Below are 20,757 nucleotides of genomic sequence, written 5' to 3'. Positions count from 1 at the left end.
ACTAAAATGAGACATTTTAACTAGAAATAAGACAAATATTCTTGTTAAGATTGTGAGTTTTTGCAGTGATCCATTTTACTTATCCTGTGAAGGACAGAGTCATATTGATAAGTTCAGAAAAGTGTTTTTTATTGTTGTGTTTTGATGTATTTGATGTAAGCCCAGTGGATATTTAAAGCTTACAGAAGGCTGCATTTAACTGCTGCTATGTCATTCCTGCAGTATTTATGCAGCTGTTTTGGTCACTGCTATTATTTGTAATATATTATATTATTTGTAATCAGCACAAATTATCTGTCCCCATATGATAAAATCCACCATCCCCCTGATTTTCTTTACAACTCGAGTACTGCGCGTCACAATAAATTTACGGAAACATCAATCCAATCTACATATATAGTAGTACTTCAACAGAATACCCAATGGAAAGTCCTGTTTCTCTCTGGCTCAAGATGACGGCTGGAAAACGACAATCAAAACACAGAAAACACCCGGCCACCGTCATATGAGGGGAAATGTTTTATTTCGTTTGTGTTTTGTTAAAACAGCAGAAATAACAGAGATCCTGCACGAAGGAACACTTAAGGGAAATAAATTGCACTTCAAAATAGTGTTACTTTTAAACAAACAAATAACACGATAAGAGTCAGTAAGACGACAAAGGCACTGTGTAAACTTATCTCCTCGTAACTTATAACGTTGGAGCTCTGTCTTTTAAAGTAGAGACACAAATGACTTAGAGCCTTTTAATTAGGAAATAAGTAAAATATATGCATTATAGCATACATATATATATATACATATCTTCTTATACGTATCTTCTTTTTTCTTATTTCTATAAAAGAAGCCAACAAAACAGCTCTTAAAAACTTCTTGGTATTAACCATTAATATATCTGCTGGGCTTGTCCACAGTCATTTGAAAAAGCACAAAGCAGTTGTGGTGCATTTTTGTATTAATTCAGATTTTAAAGTAGTGAATTACAATTCAAAGAATTTTTACATTATATATTTTTTTAGTTAATTAAACTCATTAAATAAATAGAAAAAAACACACACACACACACACACACACACGCACACACACACACACACACACAAACAAAAGAAAACTCCACTAGATGTTCTTCTTTGCACAATTATCACAAAGGATGGTGCTGTAAAGATTAGGAAGTAATTACATTGTGTGGCACTGCTGGGCAGAAAGGTTTGTGGTGCTGCACAGTGACAGAAGTCATGATTACTGCAAATAAAATGAACATCTGAGCTTGTCAGGAAGGCCACAAGTGCACCAAGGACGGACGTTAGAATGCTAGAGCAGGGGTCTTCAACCGGGGTCCGGACCCCTAGGGGGGCCGTGGAGGTACTGCAGGGGGTCCTCCCACTTAAAAAGAAATAAAGGCAATTTAAAGTAAAAAATAAATAAATAATTATATATATATATATATATATATATATATATATATATATATATATATGATTGAGAAAACTCCATTAACAGGCAAATAACTATTTAGTCTACAACTCTACATAAATGATTCCAATGGCGTGAATCATGTGACTAATGTCAACTTTAGAGCAGAAAAACTGTTTAAGAAAAGAAAATTAATTGTGAAATTGACTTGGCTATTTCATATTTATCGCTAGTTAGACCTGATGCATATATTAGTGACAATAACGAAGCCTAAAGCTGGAGATTGTAACGTTCCAGCTCGGCCTAACGTTACTCCTTCCACGTCTGAAGAGGACAACGTTTCATCAACCGTAAACACATGTAGCTAATAACCCAGTCAGGAATTGGTTAATAAGGTGATATAAGCAGAATAAAACACATTCAAAAGTTATTAGAAGCCAGGCTCAAAATGTGACATTAAAAAAAGGGAAAAAATAAGAATTCCAAGCGGGGGTCCCTGCTCTGTTTTTCTCTCATCCAAGGATCCCTGGGCTAAAAAGATTGAAGACCCCTGTGCTATAGCTCACTGCAAAAACTGAAAATCTTAACAAGAATATTTGTCTTATTTATAGTTAAAATGTCTCATTTTTAGTCAAACAAATCTCATTACACTTAAAACAAGTGTCATTACCAGAAAAATAACCCATTTGACAATTTTCACCTGTTTCAAGTAGATTTTCACTTGAAATAAGTAGAAAAATCTGCCAGTGGAACAAGATTTTTTTGCTTGTAATAAGTAATAATAATAAGAAGATAAATCTTGTCCCACTGGCAGATTTTTCTACTTATTTCAAGTGAAAATTTACTTGAAACAGGTGAAAATTGTCAAATAACAAGTTATTTATCTGGTAATGACTCTTGTTTTCAGTGTAATGAGATGTTTTGACTAAAAATGAGACATTTTAACTAGAAATAAGACAAATATTCTTGGTAAGATTTTGAGTTTTTGCTGCAGATTCATCTCCAGCTGACTCAGCCGTCCTGAGGAAAACACTTCCTGTCTCCATCAGAGTCATGTGGAAGAATCTGCGACCACAGCTCAGTAAACGGCTCGTTTAGGAACACTGACCCTGATCTCTCCAGACTGGGCTGCTCACAACTAATGATTGTTATTCTGACATCAATGATTAGGACAGATTATCACAGCAACAATATGTAACATGTCACACCATTCAAAAAATAAATCCTTTACAAAAATGTGGAAAAATCTGAATATGACTGATTTGCTTTGTTTTTAAAAAAGAATGATTTTCACAAAAATCATAAGCCATTTTTCTATGTTTTGGATCAGAAGACCTATGAAAAGGACGGTAATGTACATGCATCTTTTATCTTTTACCTCCTTCAGAAAGTTATTAAAAAAACATCTTATTCTGCCTTAACCTTCAATATCTTTATCTTTAATGTAATCCAGACCTTGTATCCTTGTTCTCTTTTAGGTTTGTATTTATCATTTTTTTAATTTGTTGTAGATTATCTTTGTTACTTCATCCCAGTTCGTTACTTCTGTCAGCTCCTTTAAGTCAGGCCTAAAAACATTACCGTTTACTGAAGCTTACTCCTAAATTAAATACTTACCTGCTGTATTCTACTGCCCTCATTCTTAAACAACTTGTGCTTTTTACCATTTTACCTCTTTTCTTACCATTTTATTTCATTTTATTTGTTATTTACTGTTTAATTGTGTCTTGCCACTTTTAATGTTGATGTAAAGCACTTTGAATGACCTTGTGTTGAATTGTGCTGTACAAATAAACATGCCTTGTTGATGGGAGTGGAACCCTTTGGTTTTGAAAAAAAAATTGTGCTAAATAAATAAATGAAATGAAAATGAAAATGAAACATGGACTGGAAACAGGCTCCTTCTCCACCGAGCTGTAACAATACAACGTTCTAACTAATGCTTCAGTGATGACGCGGTCGTCTGTTGATGTCATTCCGGCTTCTCACAACATGAATCACTAACATGACACACGTGAGTCAAACCTCATAAACCCATATTTAAAAACACTCATCCTCCTTCTTCCCTGAGGAAGTGTGGTGTTGAGGCCTCGCTGCGGCGGAGGAAGTGATGCCGGCCAGGTGTGTAAGTGTCCGTGAGCTACGCCGACCTCAGCTTGGCGTCCACCTTGTTGCACACCAGCACCACCTTGAGGTTGAAGTCCTCGGGCTGGTCGGCGTACACGTAGTGTCCCGCTCCGCAGATCGTCTGCAGGAGGACGGGGCACAGGAGAGGAGAGGAGGCAGAAAAGAGAGGGGAGGTTAAAACAGTGACTACGTTTACATGCAGTCAAAATTGGGGTTACAGCCTGTCCTAACTGCACGCGAGCGTCCGACTATCGCGTTATCTTGTTGAGAACTGGTTCTTGTTGAGAACCGGTTCTTGTTGAGAACCGGTTCCCACTGTTTCAATTCCTTGGAATCGTTTGCCTTTTTCGCAAACGATTCCCTTATTCTGATTCCAGTGGGCGCGAATGAAGTCACCAAGCACGTTGCGCCAAAACAAAAAAAATCACACATACACGAAGAAAACAGCGCTGAAAGTTCACGACGGCTTCAAACCGGAAACCGGAAATGCGTTGCTACCAAGCGAACCAATCACAGCCGTCTCGGTCTGCGTTCGGTCTGCGTTGCCTCGACGCGTAGTTACAATTTTTGGGAGGTGCAGGTTGTTGTCAGTTGTGATTCCGTTGCCTGGAATAAAGTCTTGTTTACCAATCTCTGGAGTCATGCTTCACCCTGCCACAACATATTCATTCATTTTATAACATCAACAAATTCAAACAATGTATAGTTATCATAGTTTGCACCAATAACCATTTTTAATAAAGTTTCATTTGTATCTATTCAAGAGATGTTTCTTTACTAACAATCTGAATTCTTTTATGTTAATAATTTGCTTAAAGTGGGTTCCATGCATCACCGTTCTTTTACCATAGTTTGTCTTTATTTTTGGCAGTGAAAAATCCCCTCTGAGAGCATGTCTTGTGCTGTAGCTTTGATTTTCTGAACTGTAACATAATTATTTGTATAGAACTTGCAAAGGTTTTTGATATGGATACATTTCTTACAAATATTAATAAAGAATAAAGTAGTTTTTCTCTTACCATTAACCAGCTGAGATTTTTATGCATTTTAAATACATTTGTTCTGAAATCACAATCCAGGACCAAGCACGCCTCTATTTTGCACTCTTTGGAGTTTGATTATCATGTCTGCTGTGGCGTTTGACCAGACCACTGGGCAGCAGTCAAGAGTCCACACGATTAAAGCTTGTTATTAATTTAGTTGATTTTAGTGACAAATATGTCCTGCATCCTGCATGGTAAGAACAGTTCTCCGGGTTTTTCAGATGGGTCACCCTGGTCCAACGTCCAAATGTTCTTACGGTGGGTTTTCAAATCAAGCTGGAGGAAGTACAGCCTGCCACGCCTTCAACTGCGACAGCTCCTGTCCCCTTGCCAGACGTATTTATGGAAAGTATCTGGCACGGCTGATTCTGGCAACTGTTCCTGTCTACGCTGCTAAATTCAGTTAGAGGCTGCTCCTCAAGGTTGAGCTGGTTTATTTAAGGAGCCGAGCAGCACACCTCACGCACACTGAAGCTGGGGACGCGTCACCCATAACCACATGATCACACTCAAGTTTTCTACAAAAAAAACCATAAGATACAAAAAAAAAGCCATAAGAATAATTAGTAGAAAACAATATAGTCATCCATTATTCCTTCAGTTAAAACTGTTGACATTTCCTGAATTATGGCACTTTTGCACTAGTCCTTACTCGGCCCGACTCGGCTCGTCACGCCTTTACCCGCCTCTACCCGTTTGTTTTTCCACAGCCAGGGGAGAAGTGGCAGGTTGGGGTGAAGCTGCTGTGACGTACTCGATTGCGCAACCGCTTTGTTCATGTCGGCGCTGATCAGAAATCAGCTGGAGCTGCGAGCGGCTGAGAGTAAAACAGCCCGTCTACATCCCTTTTTTAATTCTCTCCTCAGCTACCAGGTTTATGAACATCTGCACCTCAGAGTTGGATCACCAAACAGACATTTTGCGCTTTATAATAAAATCGCTGCGAGCCGCGGGTCGCTCTCGCCTGACTCCCGCTTCCTGATTCAAACGTCTGACGGCCCCGCCCCCCGACCAATCACTGGCGTGGAGGGTGATGACGTCATAAATAGTCCCGGCTCAGCCCCGGATAGAACCTCGCTGAAATGGTTACAGAAAAAAGTATCGACTTGGAGCGGCTCTACCCGTCTCAGCCCTAGTGCAAAAGGGCAAAACAGGTAGAACCGAGCCGAGGTGGTACTAGTGCAAAAGGGGCATTAGTGGACCTCAGAATTCTGCAAATGATGTGGAAAGCTCATAAGAACATTTTTCCAATCAATACACAGAAACATTTTGAAAAAAGAGAAAATAAGTATAACTTAAAATATCTTTAAAAAAAACAAAATTCAGGACAAAATTAATGGAACGTTGTGTTTCTGTAAAAGGTATCGGTTTATGGAACAAAGAATGCAAATCAAACATTACATTTAAAAGAATAATAAAAGCCAGTTTCATGAAGAAATATCATGATAATTGTTAAGTTAGGTGGGTTTTCTTTTTTTCTCTCTCTCTTTTTATCACCATTGTCATATATTTTTTCTTTGAATCAAAAAAGAATACGACTATCTGTGTTTGACGACAGCTATTTTGTGTTATTTTATAACTTTGTTGTAGTTTGGGGTTTTTTTTGGGGGGGGGTTGTTTTTTTTTTAATTACGTTTATTGTATAAGTGTTTTTTTTTATTTATATATTTTTTTTATTGCCTAATTTGTAATTAAGTTTTTTTTATTATTACATTCATGAAATGTTATTTCTTAGGAAAAAGGGACAGATAAAATAAGCTTAGTCTTCTTTCTGTTCCCTTTCATTCAAGGAAAGAGATTTGTTGTAATTATATTGAACCGTTTTGTTTTTCTTTTAATGAATGAAATAAAGAAATAAATTGAAAAAATTAAATAATGACTTCTCCAACATGTCGTCATATTGAGGTTTAAGATTTGTGTGAAGAGTATACTTCATTTATTAACAAAAAAAGTTAAGAAGTCGCCTCCCTCACATAAAGAAGCTGGGGGGACACCAGGACTTCTATCTATTATTGCTTTTATATCGTTGACGTGAACTCACACTTTCAAACCAACCAGCATTTCTGACTTCATATTTCTCATGTAGGCAGCAAAGATTGGTTTAAGATTCAGTTGAAACAATATCTTTTAAAATGTAATGAATTATGATTTGACATTTGGAAGAAACAGAATGAAGTTTGAATAGAATTACAGGTAGTGTAAACCCTTTCACAATAAAAGCACAGCTACAGTCTGAGCTTTAGCCAGCTTCATTGTGCTTTCTTTAGAGGCAGATCAAATTCAAAAAAGGTTTTAGTGGATGAAGAGGGTTTTTAGAGGGCTTTAACTTTTCTTGAATGTTCCGCTCATGTGGGGTCGAACCACACATTCCTGTCCCGGTCAGCGAAAACACTCCTAAACCTTTTTACTTTGACATATCTTTCCAGATTCCTGAAGGTTTGGGTTCCAAAGTGACCAGTGAATGTGAGGATATTGTACTTGAACTTACGATGACCTCCAGACTGGAGCGCGGCCTGAGCTCCTTGATGGTTTTGGCTGCCCTGCTGTCGAGGCTGGAGCGAGAGCCGTAGATGATGGTGATGGAGACGGCGGGCTCCAGCTGGGCCACCCTCTGCAGCATGGGCCTCCTGGCCCAGCCGCACGACGTGGTCATGTTCTTAAAGGCTGCTTCTCCGCTGTGAGGAGACGGAGGGACGGTTGATACAGAGTGATGAGGACAACTAACAGGATATCATTTTGAAAAGTACAATTCCCATAATCCCAGTAAATGTGATAAACAAGTTGCTTTCATGATGGTAGTGGTAGATGATGATGGTAACTCTAGTGTGTTAGAGTCAGTAGTCATAGTTGCAGCTATAGAACAAGACTATAATAGTTAGTCTCAAATATAGCTTGGTGGTAGATATGCTGCTATAGGCTTATGCTGCAGGGGGGCACCGACATGATCCGCTGGGCGGTGCCTCTCACCCTTCTTCTCCTCTCCTCTTCCCTTCCTCATTTCCATTTTTATTTATTATAAGTATCTCATAGCTATCATTTTTGTCCATCGTTCCTGTAGTTTCTTGGGCTGGCCCCCCTTTTTTCTCTTTTGTGCATGTTTGCAGGCCGGAGCTTCAGGAGCTGCGTACTGCCCCCCCCCCCCCCCCCCCCTCCCCTCCCCCTCCTCTCTGGTCATCCTGCTGCTGCTTCCACCTGCCTGCTGTGTGCTGCTGACGTCCCTGACCCCCAGTCTGGCCTTTGGCAGGAGGTTCCCCCTTATGATCCAGGTCCTGCTCAAGGTTTCTTCCCTCCTAAAGGGGTGTTTTTCTTGCCACTGTTTGGCTTAAGGCTTTTCTCCCACTAGGGGAGTTTTTACCTGCCATTGTTTATATAATAATTGCTCGGGGGTTTATGTTTATGTTTATGTTCTGGGTCTCTGGAAAGCGTCTAGAGACAACATCTGTTGTATTAGATGCTATATAAATAAAATTTAATTGAAAATTGAATTGAATGGTAGTGAAGATAAGTGGCATCAATTGGCACTTTTCCACCAGCACCTACTCATCTCAACTCGACCTGGTTTCTTTTCCACTACAATTCAGCAGCTGGATCAGAAGTAGGAGGTTGGAGGAAGCTGCTGTGACGTATTTGATTGTGTATCTAAACAAAGAAGACAACAACACTAAAGATGTAGAACCTGGAGGAGATGATAGATGTGCTGCTGGGTCTGTGGCTTGTGTTTGATATCAAGTTAAAAAATGAGAGTGAGAGAAGCTTCAAGTGGTGACTCTTTTTTTTTGTTAGTTTGTCTCTGCGCTGCTGAAAAGTCAGCTGGATTCGTGAGCAGCTATGAAGAGACAGAGCTCCTGGTAGATCTGGTCGTTCCTTATCTCTGTCTAGATCTTTTTAATTCTCTCCTCAGCACCAGGTTTATGAACATCTGACCCTCAGAGTTGGATCATGAAACAGACTTTTGCTGCCGTTGCTGGTCGAATAAAATGAACCAGAATCCGTCAGAGTCTCTTTCTCTGATTTCCTCCTCCTGACTCAGACGTCTGACTCCAACCCCCCGACCAATCAGTGGCCTGTAGTGTGATGATGTCAGATACAGCCAACTCAGCAGCTTACAACCTCGGCAGAATAGTTACAGAAAAGTATCTACTCGGCAGGTTAGACCCCTAGTGGAAAAGAACCAAACCAAACTGAGGCGAGTCGGGCTGAGTAGGTACTAGTGGAAAAGCGCCAAATGAGGCTCCTCAGGGAAACCGGGACAGATAAGCAGACAGAGACCTGGGCCACTGCACGTTGAGGTGGTAGATGTACTCGGATACGGTGTTGTCTTTGAACAGGGAGGAGAACTTCTTCTTGAAATCAGGCCTCAGGGCCTGGAGCAGAGTGGGACCTGCAGAAGACACAGGAGAGGAACTCAAGTGGTAGAACTAAAGAGGCATTTAGGACAATCAATACAACCCTCGTCATTATTCACATATTTAGATTGACTCACGGTGCTAATGCAGGACGAGGAGATGCATTAAGTCCCCCCCCCACACATTATTGGGTGTTTTCTACTCTCCTTTGTGTGTTGACTAGGCCTATGTTGAAAGAAAATCAATTTTCCGATTCTAAATCGATTCTCATATTAATTCCTAAAAAATTCGTATGTCTAAAGATCGATTCTTTTCATTATTACATTTTCGCCCGGTGAACTTGAACCCAGTAGTCACATCATTTAATTCACACATGCGCTGTTGAGCTGTTGCAATTTCTTTCTTTTTTTGCACTTTAAATGGATATTGAAAGGAATATTTGAGTTATTTATTTCTTAGTTATTTATTTCATAAAAATAACTTTTGGAAATTTTAGTTTATGCCCAAAAAAGGAATGTTTTGTTTGACATGAAAATAACTACTGCCATGTTTTTGCCTTTAAATATGTTTAAAAGTATGAAAACATTAAAGTTTTAGTTATAAGATATAGGCGTTGCTTTATATACTGTCTTGGGGTTAAATTTTGCACAAAATGCTGAAAAACCAGTTCTCAAAAATTAAAAACCGCAAAACACAGAAAATGGAAAAAATAAAAACAATTTCATACGTCTCTGTTTGCTGCCCTGGATCTCAGTCTGCGTTGGGTCTGCGTCACCTCGACGCGTAGTTACATTTTTTGGGAGGTTCACGTCAGGCTACAGTGTAGGCTACGGAGAGACTCCCGCGTACCCTACGGTGTAGGTTTAACGCAGAACCATAATTCAGCCTTAAGTCAAATCAATACCGGATCGCATAGAATCAAATGCTGATAATCGAAATCAAATAATGTACCATTTCCATATGTAGAGTGAAGTGGTGGAACAGTTTGGGTGCAGAGCTCAAGCAATGTCCAAGCATGAGCCAGTTCAAACAGCAGTACAAAAATATAATTTTCACAGATACAGGGAGGATGAAGGGCTTTGACGATCACCAGGGGCCTTATGTACTAAGAGTGCGTGGATTTCAACGTGAAACCGTGCGTGGAATTTACATGAACGCAAAGATTCAGATGAACAGAACTGTGCTCTGTACATCCCAATCAGCGTGGATTTGAGCGCACATGCGGGAGCACAACACTCCGCCTTGTCTCCTCCTTCAAATATGTTTGAATATGATAATGAAGATAATTATCCATTAAAAACCGCTCATCCTAACAAGAAATGTGCAAAAACAGGTAAAACAAATTAAAAAAAATCGGCTGTGAGCTGGAATAAATAATTTATTTGGGGGCATTTATTCCGATTTCAGCTGCATTGCATTATGGGTAATGCAGTTCTTTGCTTTGCGTTGCGTTCCGTGAGCAGTTGTGGTTTTATTATGATCGTACGGGTTGGTGAATGTTTATGGGCAGCGTTAGTGCATCATTACACTCTGCTTTTCTTGTTTGTATTTCAAGAACCGACACCAGAACTTAAGTTTGTGGATGAAAAACGACTCCTCGTTCAGCTTTACTGTCACGCGTATTATATACTAACGGATTAAGACCAATGTACACGTTTATTGAGTCTAAAGGCTGAATTACAGTTCTGCGTCACACACACGCAGAGCACACGGCGCAGTCGTGACGCCGTCACGAACCGTTCAGAGTTCTCCGTCTCTCCATTTGGTCGCGGTGCAGTACCCCCCGCGGCCACTAGTTAGCGATCTTTTTCTGAATGGTTTATCCGACTTTTTCCGGTCACAGTAAATAAAAGAGATAAGGACAACTATTGTGCAAAAAACAAAAACAAAAAAAATCACACATAAACGAAGAAAAGAGCCCTGGAAGTTCACTACTGATTCAAACCGGAAACCGGAAATGCTTCGCTTTCAAACGAACCAATCACAGCCCTCTCGGTCTGCGTGTGGTCGGCGTCTCCTCGACGCGTAGTTACAATTTTCGGGAGGTGCACGTCACTGACGGCGCATGTGACGGCGTGTCCTCTGCGTGTACAAAAACCAGACGCCGTAGACACGGCGTCGTTTTGACGCAGAAGCATACCCGCACCTTTACACATTGTGGATGTCCGCGATCACCTCTCTCATAAGTATAACAATGTGAACAAAATACATTTATATTTAAAACATGAAGCATTACGATCTGATTCCTCCGCTGCAGAAATAAAGACAACTTGTGCCGACGGGATTATCGAGGTGCAAACGTGAGAAATAAAGAGCAAAATTTATCTAACTCGGAGTGTTGCATCTGCAGAAGGAGAGACCGGTCTTAGTCCCGGTGTTGTGCCAAAAAGTGATTGCCTGCCAGAATCTTATTTCTTCTGATTTGTGGCCGTGGGATCATACACAGCAGCCTAAAACGTCAGATTTTCAGATTATGAAGCTCAAGAATGAGATCAAGTCAGATTTAGGCAGAATCAACCTTCCATTAACTGTATTTGGCCTTCAATCAATTTTTGGCAGGTAAAAAGACCCATTTTCAGGGGAGAAATCAGATTCTGGCAGGCAATCACTTTTTGGCACAACACCGGTCCATCACCGGAGAAACACTTTCTGGATCCTGCAGAACCTGCAGCCGACTCCATATCAGACTCTGAAAGTTGCCTAAACATTCAATGAAAACTTTATTCATCATTGCTGAATCACATCAGTTCCTACCAACCAACCTTTCCGTGACATGTTAGTTTTATTTTAAAAGACAACTTTACAGAACCAGTTTTTGCTGCAAAATGTATTTTAATGTTTTTCTGTCCAGACACAGTTATGGATGTTTTAGGATCTGGCTTTAATCTCCAGTAGTCGTCCCATACGGTCGTCATGGTGACAGAGATGTCCGACCTGTAGCAGCTCCAGCTGAAAGATCATGTTGGTCTGAACCGGAGCAGCTGATGGTCCAGTCTTAGTCCTGGACCAGCAGGTCCAGACTAAACCAGCTGATGGTCCAGTCTTAGTCCTGGACCAGCAGGTCGGTGTGATCTGATCATCAGCAGGTTCCTCTAACGGAGCCAAAGCTCCATCAGGATTTGCAGGTTCCATCGTTGAGCTCCTTTAGTTGTTTGTTCAGATCATGTGGTTTATTGTGAGATTGTTGCAGCTCCACTCTTGTGTAACTTATCTGGTGATGTGGGGACTGTCGTGTCCTTCATGTGGTCTGAACTTATTGTTGACGTCACGTTTCCTTATATTCTGCACTTCACTGCATCACCAGTGAGTGTCGCCAACGGACAAAACCTCAGAAAAGTGCGTGAACCAGCCTTAATGTGTGAGTGACGGACCGCAACTTTCTACGTTCACGTCATTCTTTGTACATCCGACCGTGAGCGTTGAAAGTGGCGAACGCATGTTTTTTGTGCGCCGCACTCTTAGTACACAAGGCCCCAGGTGCTTCTTTCTACTCCTTTTCGGACATGGTAACATTGTTTTGTTTATTTATCTATATTTTTTTTTTGTTTTGACTATTTTAACTTATGTGTTATTTTATGTTTTCCCATGTTCGGAATAAAAGCTTTCATTCATTCATTCATTCATTCATTGATTCTGAATCTTAAAGCTATGGTCTACGATCTTGTTTTTTTTTTAAAAAAAGGACACCTACTCCCCACACAAACTCCCTCCCCCCTGTGCTCTGCCTCACATGAAGCTCCCCCTCTGGTACGAGAGCCAGCAGGACCAAAAACAAAATCACTATAAAAGTCCATTGGAAAACAAATACAACGCGGAGCCGTGTGTTGGTGTTTGTTCGTGTCTGCGTGAGAAAAACAAGAAAACACCAAGATACAACAATGGAATCACAGGTAAGATACCATGTTACTCATTCAAATGTCCACAAATGCAAATTGTGGAGACTGCCGGAGCCAGTGGTCCTTGGTGTTGCCGTACTTTGGGAGGCGGGGAGTAGGGTGAGGACTGTCCAATCACTGACATTCAAGCAGATTGACCAATAGCCACCGTTCAGGCCGAATGGCGCCTATTGGTCGACTTCTTTGCAGGATTACATCAGATAGAAGAAATATTTTCTTTTGTTTTTTTTTGCTAATCATATTTCATAGGTAACACTATTGGGCCATAACAACCTTATAAATGATTTTGATAAAATGTACAATATGTAAAATCGTAGACCCTAGCTTTACGAATCGGAATCGAACCGATTCTTGACATGTGAAAGTATCCCCAGCCCTGGTGTTGACCCGAGTATCCCCCCGTGTTGCTCCGTTCTTACCCAGCGGTCCTGCCAGCCGCAGGCCGGCCAGCGGGTTGAAGGGGCGGAACGCAGCGCCCAGGGCTTTGACCCACACCGGGGAGGGCCGGTCCGCCTCAGCCGTGTCCGGACCCTCAGGGAAACCCCAGGGCTCCACCAGGATGATGTGTTTCACTCTGTCCACCACACACACAGGTAAAACAGTTAACACTGAAGAGACTACAGTACAGGGATTTCTGGCAGGTTCTGGTCCCTCCTTGTATCCCAGTACCACCTCCAGGATTCTGCAAGAGTCAGTGTTTTGGTTCCGTTGGCAAGAGGGAAGTAGTTTGTTTGAAATTGCATACATAAAGATCAGTGGACAAATAATAAACATAAATTTGATGTTATAATTATTTATTTTTTTACTTGTCATGATGACATGCCTCCCCTGACCGCACGTCCCTGCCATGCGTGAACCAACTGTTCTCTCATTGGTCAGAAATGAACGCAGAAGGAGTTTCCTCTTCCGTACCCCGGGAAAAACAACAACTATGGAGCATCGTAAGGGAGTGTGGCTAGTTTGTTTTCTGTGGTTAATCGGTTGCTGTGTGGATTATGTTCTCACTGCAAACGAACCGCTCCGAGAGCCGAGACCTCCTCCCCTAGGAGATCTCGGCTGGCTTGTTTTGTGCCGCATATGGGCAGAAATATGTGCCACTAGAAACTGAATTTGAATAATTTATATTTGAATTTGAATTGCTCAACTTGAATAATTGCATTAAAACTGAATCGGAATCACATAATTTGAATTTGTGTTGTTTAATTATACTTTCACATTCAGTTCAATCTTCACACACTCCTCAACAGAAATGTTTCTACAAAACGGCAAGATATAAATCTACACTTTTTACACAGAATGGAGAAAACACAATAGGTTTGGAAATATCTACCTCCCATTAGTCGTTTATATTGTTGAAAGAAAATAGAGGTTATAGTAGTTTGTATCTGCACTCGATTGCTCTTCCTCAACAACCCGGATGTCTGGAACAGTAACTCCAGTAAATTAAAATTGAATTGCAAGAACTGAATTTGAATTGTGAGAACTGAATGTGAAAGTATAAAGAGAGTTGAATTTTCAGTGAGGATCAAATACAGTTTCAGAACAATTGAATTCAATTTCATAATGTGACATTCAGTTTCAAGTTTATAGAAATTCAGTTCCAAACTAATAAATTCAATTTCAAATTATGTGATTCAGATTCAGTTTTTTAATGCAATAATTCAAATTAAACAATACAAATTATGTGATTCAGATTCAGTTTTTTAATGCAATAATTCAAATTAAACAATATAAATTATGTGATTCAGATTCAGTTTTTTAATGCAATTATTCAAGTTGAGCAATTCAAATTCAAATATAAATTATTCACATTCAGTTTCTAGTGGCACATATTTTTGCCCATACCCGCATCTGAGCGCGACTGCTGTGTTCACATATACCAAACCAACCGATCTTTAGGGGGAAACGCTCCCTGTTTCGGAACAACTGCTCTAAACAGGACAGGTGTGAAAGCACCCTAAGACAGAAGAACAGATTGCATGACTCTCACTTACCTGCCTGGATATCTAATAGAATACGACGTAGCCAGGTAGCCCCCCAGGTTGTGTCCCAGCAGTATCATGGACTCCAGGCCCACTTTAACCCTCCACTGCTCAAGAGAATCCACAAACTGCTCCTCGGCTGCCTGGGCGTCCGTGGGGAAGGGCGGTCTGCTGCTCCGACCGAAGCCCAGCACGTCCAGGGCAAAGACGGGCCGGCGGCGCGAGAAAGCCTCCAGGTTATGAGCCCACATACCCACGCCCCCTCCGAAGCCGTGCAGCAGGACCATGGGGGTTTTATCTTCTACACCAGCGCTGCTGAATATCAGGGTCCACAGAACGTTGCCCCCGGAGATGGGGATCAGCTGCCTGGTAAAAGCAGTCCTGATACCTGAAGAGGAAGTGTGGAACAAGAGCACAGTTTTAGGAGAATGGGAAGCTTTTTTTTCTTCTTTTAACTGAAACAGAGGACAAAAAAAAATGATTTGGCACCGATAGTGTTCAGTGTAATAAAACACATTTCAATGAGCTGTAGATAAGCCGGCATCAGAACAAACGTATATTTGTCTGTCTTCAAACTTTCTTGTTGTTTTTGTGGTTTCCAGATTCTAAGACCGCACTGCAAATTACCATCTTTATTTGTATTTTAATTGGCGGAAAAAAAATGTAACACTTTAATCAAAACAATACTTTCTACAAACCAAATCATTTAGAATAATAAAAACTTTTGCTTCAACTTTAGACTTCACGCACATTTTAGTGGCCATAATTTTACCACTGCGAGTAACGCAGATTTTCTGGAGGAAAATAAACTGCTATGTTGACTTAAAACATTTAATTTAGCCATTTTTTGGTATGCAAATAGACTTTTTATTTTTTTAACTTTTTTATTCATGCCACAAATAACTTTTTCCCCAAAGAAATATAACAACAAAGCAAATACACAACATAGTGTAAAGTATATATATATATATATATATATATATATATGTATATATATATATATATATATACATATGCGTATTAATCTGTAATATGCAAATGAAAGTAGGAGGAAGAACGTGTGCAGATGCTTACATTGCAGCATGTTTTCCTCTGCAGCCTGCAGATGGCTCAGGGAGGTGGGACACCACGTCGGCAGCCAGTCGGGAATCCAGCCCCACCTACAAACATGCACACTAAACTTAAACTGGGCACCGAAAAATTCTGCGGTGGCAGCTCACAGTCAACAGCAGGATATAAGTGTGGAGCCTAATGTTTCATGCATCAACAATAATAAACACATTAGGGGGTGCAAAGATAAAACAGATTGGGTAGATACATACACATGTCCTGCAGCGTTAATACCTTATTGTGTTGTCCACATAGCTCCACACATTGCTGGCCAGACTGGGAACCCCAATCACGGATACCATTTTCTGAACAACCCTAAAGACAGAACAGACGATAAAAAAGATCAATCATCTTCAAACCATACATCCTACACTTTCCTCTGAGCTGGATTTCAACCTGTTTTCCCTCAGCTAAAAGTTCTATTATTGTTAGTATTCAGAGCCGGCCCAAGGCATAAGAGAACTACTGTAAGTGGCTGCTTAGAGCCCCGTGACCACTAGGGGGCCCCCAAGAGTAAAAAAAAAAAAAACTATTTTTTTTATGTGTGAGTGATGATTCATACTAGTGATGCACCGAAATGAAAATTTGTGGCCGAAATCGAAACCGAAAATAATAATAAACACTTGGCCGAATACCGAACAATACCGAACATGGTTCTTCAGCAGTTTTTCATTTATTTTGCCAATTTTTTCACCATTGCATAAATCAAATACATTTGATTTAGGCATGCTTTTCAAAGAAAAAAATATTTTACAAAATTACAAGGTAGAAAATATTTATTGAACATAAAAAACTGAATTTTTTTTAATTTCCCAGCATTATGTTGTTTTGGTTCCACCTCCTGGTGAATGTTAGGTAAAATTCTTATGTGGTTACTTTTTGGTTGGCCAACGATTTATGTTTGTGGTGCAACCGGTACGGGAGCGGCCAGTCTATTTCCTTATAATACAACGCTCTTATTAATTGTTCATTTTTTTTCCCACTTATTCCTTCGAACACCGAAAGTGTTTTTTTGGCATTTTCGGCCGAACAATTACAGTTACCGAACAATCGGTGCATCACTAATTCATACATTATCAAAGGTATGTTATTGTACAAAAACACAATAATTAATATTGTTACGTAAACAATATTATGTTTACAGACTAAAGTAGATACTGCTGCCTCTCGGCTCTATTAGTTTGATTTAATTTGTTTATTCTATTTAATAATGTCTGTTTTTGTACATTCATACAGAACATATTGACAAAGTTCTGTTTATCTAAGTTGAGTGATTTTAATAGTTTTTGTAGAACTTATGTTGTTGCACTTAATTTTTGTTGCACATTGCTGTTGCAGTTTATTTAAAACCAGAAATAAAGTAGATAACGTGTTTACAGTAAATGGTGTATAAATGATCTATGTGATTATCTTGTTTCTTTTAGTAGTCCTACACTGTAGATGACACTCAGTATCACACTCAGTACTATATTCCTTTAAATATTAAGTGTAGGCCCAATCCCAATTCTCCTTCACTCGCCCTTCTTTTCTCCACTCGCACTTCTTTTCTTCCCTAAGCCCTAAAAAAGAAGGGGGAGATTTTAGGGCACTTGAGATCTAGGGCACTTGGCCCAGGTGCCTGTCCCAATTCTCCCCCTACCCCTCGTTTTCATCCCTTCCCTGATCAGGAAGCTGAGAGCCAAAAGCTGTTTTAATTTCAGCTGTAGCGCTGTTAATATGGCACTTTATTAAGTTTTAATATTTTTTCAGGTATAATGGTAACCTTAAGATCCCCAACCGGGGCTCAGTTTATCCAAATAACGCCTGTTAAGAAATTTGACCCGATGTTTTCGGAGATGAGAAGAGCCGCCGCCCCCGGGGAGCAGCCTCAGCTCACAGCCCGAGAAGAGACGTGATCGCTGGGTCAGGCTGCTCCGTCAGCCCCGGGAGAGACACTCTCTCCCGGGACGCAGCTCTGTTGAGAATCACGCCGGCTGAAATAACTCATTTAGGAATATGTTGGTTTAATAGATTAAATCTAACAGTTGTAGCTACGCCTGTTAAGAAATTTGCTCCGAAATTTAGAGATTTCTGTCTGCCGGGTCCGGAGCTTGGGTCCGCGTTAAATCGACGCAGAGCCTACGGCGTAGGTTGCGTAACCCCCTCCGTAGGCCTGCGTTGGTGTAACGCGGAACCATAAATCCCTTTATTCTGGCGTGATCTTCCGCAACTTTATCTGAAAGTGTGTAAATTACCCAGATAACAGCTGGATTACTTTGTGGTTTCTGAAGACTATTATATCAGAAACATCCAAAACAAATCTGACGAGTCACAGGATTATTTCTCTCTATTTCTCTGAGACCAGTCTGCCTGTTTGCCTTCGGTCGGCGAGTCAAATCGACGCAGAGCCTCTTTTTTTCATACCCCCTCGCTCGCCAAGTCAGCATCTGAAATCCCTCGATTTGAAGGGGCTATTCTCAGCCCCTAGCCCTCGTTATGCCCCCTCCCCCTAGGTGAAAAGAGGAATTGGGACACCACTACCTTCACGGGAACGCGCAAAAGTTAGGGTTAGGGAAGAAAAGGAGGGCGAGGGGGAGTATTGGGACGCACCCTAAATCAACCCCAGGCCGCTCTTGTAGCTGAATTTGCTCCATTTCAGATTTAAAACCATAGATGGTAAAAACCTGCCAGGCTGACAATAGGATGATGGAAACAACACTGCTGCAACTGTGCAGCTCTTTCACCTTTTATCTGTTGATTCTCTGTGTGGCCAGTAGGGGCAGTTGCTGACTCTGATCAATATTCATTGTGTCAGGGTTTGACATTTCATGTTGACATTTCCTGTTTTATTTTGAAGTCCATATCCTTGTGTTTGAGTTCTTGTCTGACCTTCCTGTTTTCCATCTGCCCTGATTGTCTGCACCCGTGTCTCGTTAACCTTTGTGTATATCTGGTCTTGTCTTTCCCCTGCTCCCTGCTGGTCCGTACTGTTTCCTCCCTCCATGATTCTTGTTCCTGGTTTGGGTTTTGTATCCTTCTTAGCAGCGTTTTTGTTTTTTATTTTTGAGCAATAAATCTCTGTTTTTTTAGGAACTCCTGTCTCCTGCTCTTCTGCATCTGGGTCCTACTACAACCTTCTTGACAAATTGAAAGAGTTTGCTGCAAGTTTGTTAATCTGTTTTCTGCTTCCACGGTCTTAATCACTGTGGATTACAATCTAACTCCAACAAAAAGTTCTTCCATCTAGTTTTACAAGTGTATTTGTAATGACAGGGAAGAACATGAAATAAGTTTATAGTGGATGTGTGAATGATCAATAATCAGTATTATTGGCAGTAATAGAGGGCCCCAAAATCACATTTTGCTTAGGGCCCATGGAGGCTTGGGCAGGCCCTGACTACTACTATTTGTAATCTTATTTTTAAAGGAAAAGAACCAGGGACAGTACATATTAATAACATTTTCATGTAAATATGCTAGATTATAGCCCGTGGCTAATTTGCATCTTTAGTCCCTGGGGTAGGTTGATGTAAAAGAAGGTTCCAGACACACATACTTTACATACAGTCCAAGAAACGATGACACACAGCAGTAAAATACACAATAGAAGAAAACACAATAAAATACACTAAGATATAAGATAAAACATACAATAAAATACACTAAGATATAATATGAGTGCAGACTTGATCCTCTAGAAGCTTGTTCTTAAGTGTTTAATGAAGGAGGTCAGGGTGGGTTTGTCTCGTATGACATTTGGTACTGTGTTCCATGAATGAGATGCTCCGTATGAAAACGCTGACTGCCCAAAAGCACTTTTCCTGAATGGGATGATACAGTCACCTCTAGATCCTGCTCTGGTTAACCTGTTCCTGTTTTTCTTTATAAATACATTTAATGGAGGTGGAGCCAGACCATGGATGATTTTATATACAAGGATGCAATCTGAGTATTTAATTATATTGTCCCAGCTCAAAAGTTCATATTTCTTCAAGATTGCACGATGGTGCTGGACTTTTTTATCTAGAATGTTCAAAGACTTTCAAATACCTGCAATCTCAATAGGCTTTAGTGTGGATTTACATGCCGTTGACCAGCTTGTTATACAGTAGGTGATATGTGCTACTATCATTGCATTAAGAAACAGTTTGGATGAATCAACAGTTAAATTATTTCTAATGTATCTGAAGTTAGAGAGATTACATTTGATTAAATTCATAGATCTTTTTATTTGTTGTTTGAAGCATAACTGTGAGTCTATCATGATTCCCAGATATTTGAACTCCTGTACAACCTCAAGCCTTGTTCCCTGTACAAATACATCAGGAGTTATATCAGCACAACATACAACTACTACTACTAATAATAAGCTGCAGGAACCGGCAGCTGCTGGTTTACTGGACACATGAATAACAGATGAATAATAATAACACCCCCCACCTGCTGCTGCTGCTGCATCAGATCACTGACTCTCGAGGAAAGGAAGGAAACAACCTGCGGCTCCTTTAAGGCTGATTTATGGTTCCGCGTCACACCAACGCAGAGCCTACGGCGTAGGGTACCGTACGGTGCGCGCGGCCGCGTACCCTATGCCGTAAGATACGCCGTCGATTTAACGCGGACCATAAATCAGGCTTTAAAGAGACCTCTTTAAAAGTCTCAGTTACGGAATTACGCAGAGTTTCACAGTACCGTCTTTACTGAAACACTATCTTCAAATGTTTTAATAACTATTAAGGCTGTAGTAGCAGTGTGTGCTGTCACACACTGAGATGTTAAGCGGTAAAGGCGATATTTGTGAGGAAAACTCACCCAGCTGTCCGCGCTTCCTCGGCCATGCTCCTCCACAGTCCAGGGCCGG

The 20,757-nt window shown here is 40.6% G+C and overlaps 1 protein-coding gene across 1 annotated transcript; it reads right to left on the bottom strand.

Moving 5' to 3' along the window:
* Nucleotides 1–2,974: 2,974 nt before the first annotated feature.
* Nucleotides 2,975–20,754, bottom strand: LOC133440813 (1-acylglycerol-3-phosphate O-acyltransferase ABHD5-like). The gene is made up of 8 exons (XM_061718137.1): nt 20,709–20,754; nt 16,152–16,232; nt 15,882–15,967; nt 14,820–15,195; nt 13,245–13,399; nt 8,853–8,964; nt 7,072–7,258; nt 2,975–3,661 (listed from the first exon to the last, which is right to left on the bottom strand). The coding sequence occupies exons 1-8, from the start codon at nt 20,732–20,734 to the stop codon at nt 3,554–3,556; spliced, it is 1,131 nt and encodes a 376-aa protein (XP_061574121.1). The 5' UTR covers nt 20,735–20,754; the 3' UTR covers nt 2,975–3,553.
* Between the last annotated feature and the right edge of the window lie 3 nt (nt 20,755–20,757).

Source organism: Cololabis saira, chromosome 3 (genome assembly GCF_033807715.1).
Source record: "Cololabis saira isolate AMF1-May2022 chromosome 3, fColSai1.1, whole genome shotgun sequence".
In the NCBI taxonomy this organism is placed as follows: Eukaryota; Metazoa; Chordata; class Actinopteri; order Beloniformes; family Belonidae; genus Cololabis; species Cololabis saira.
This window is presented reverse-complemented; position numbering and strand designations above follow the sequence as displayed.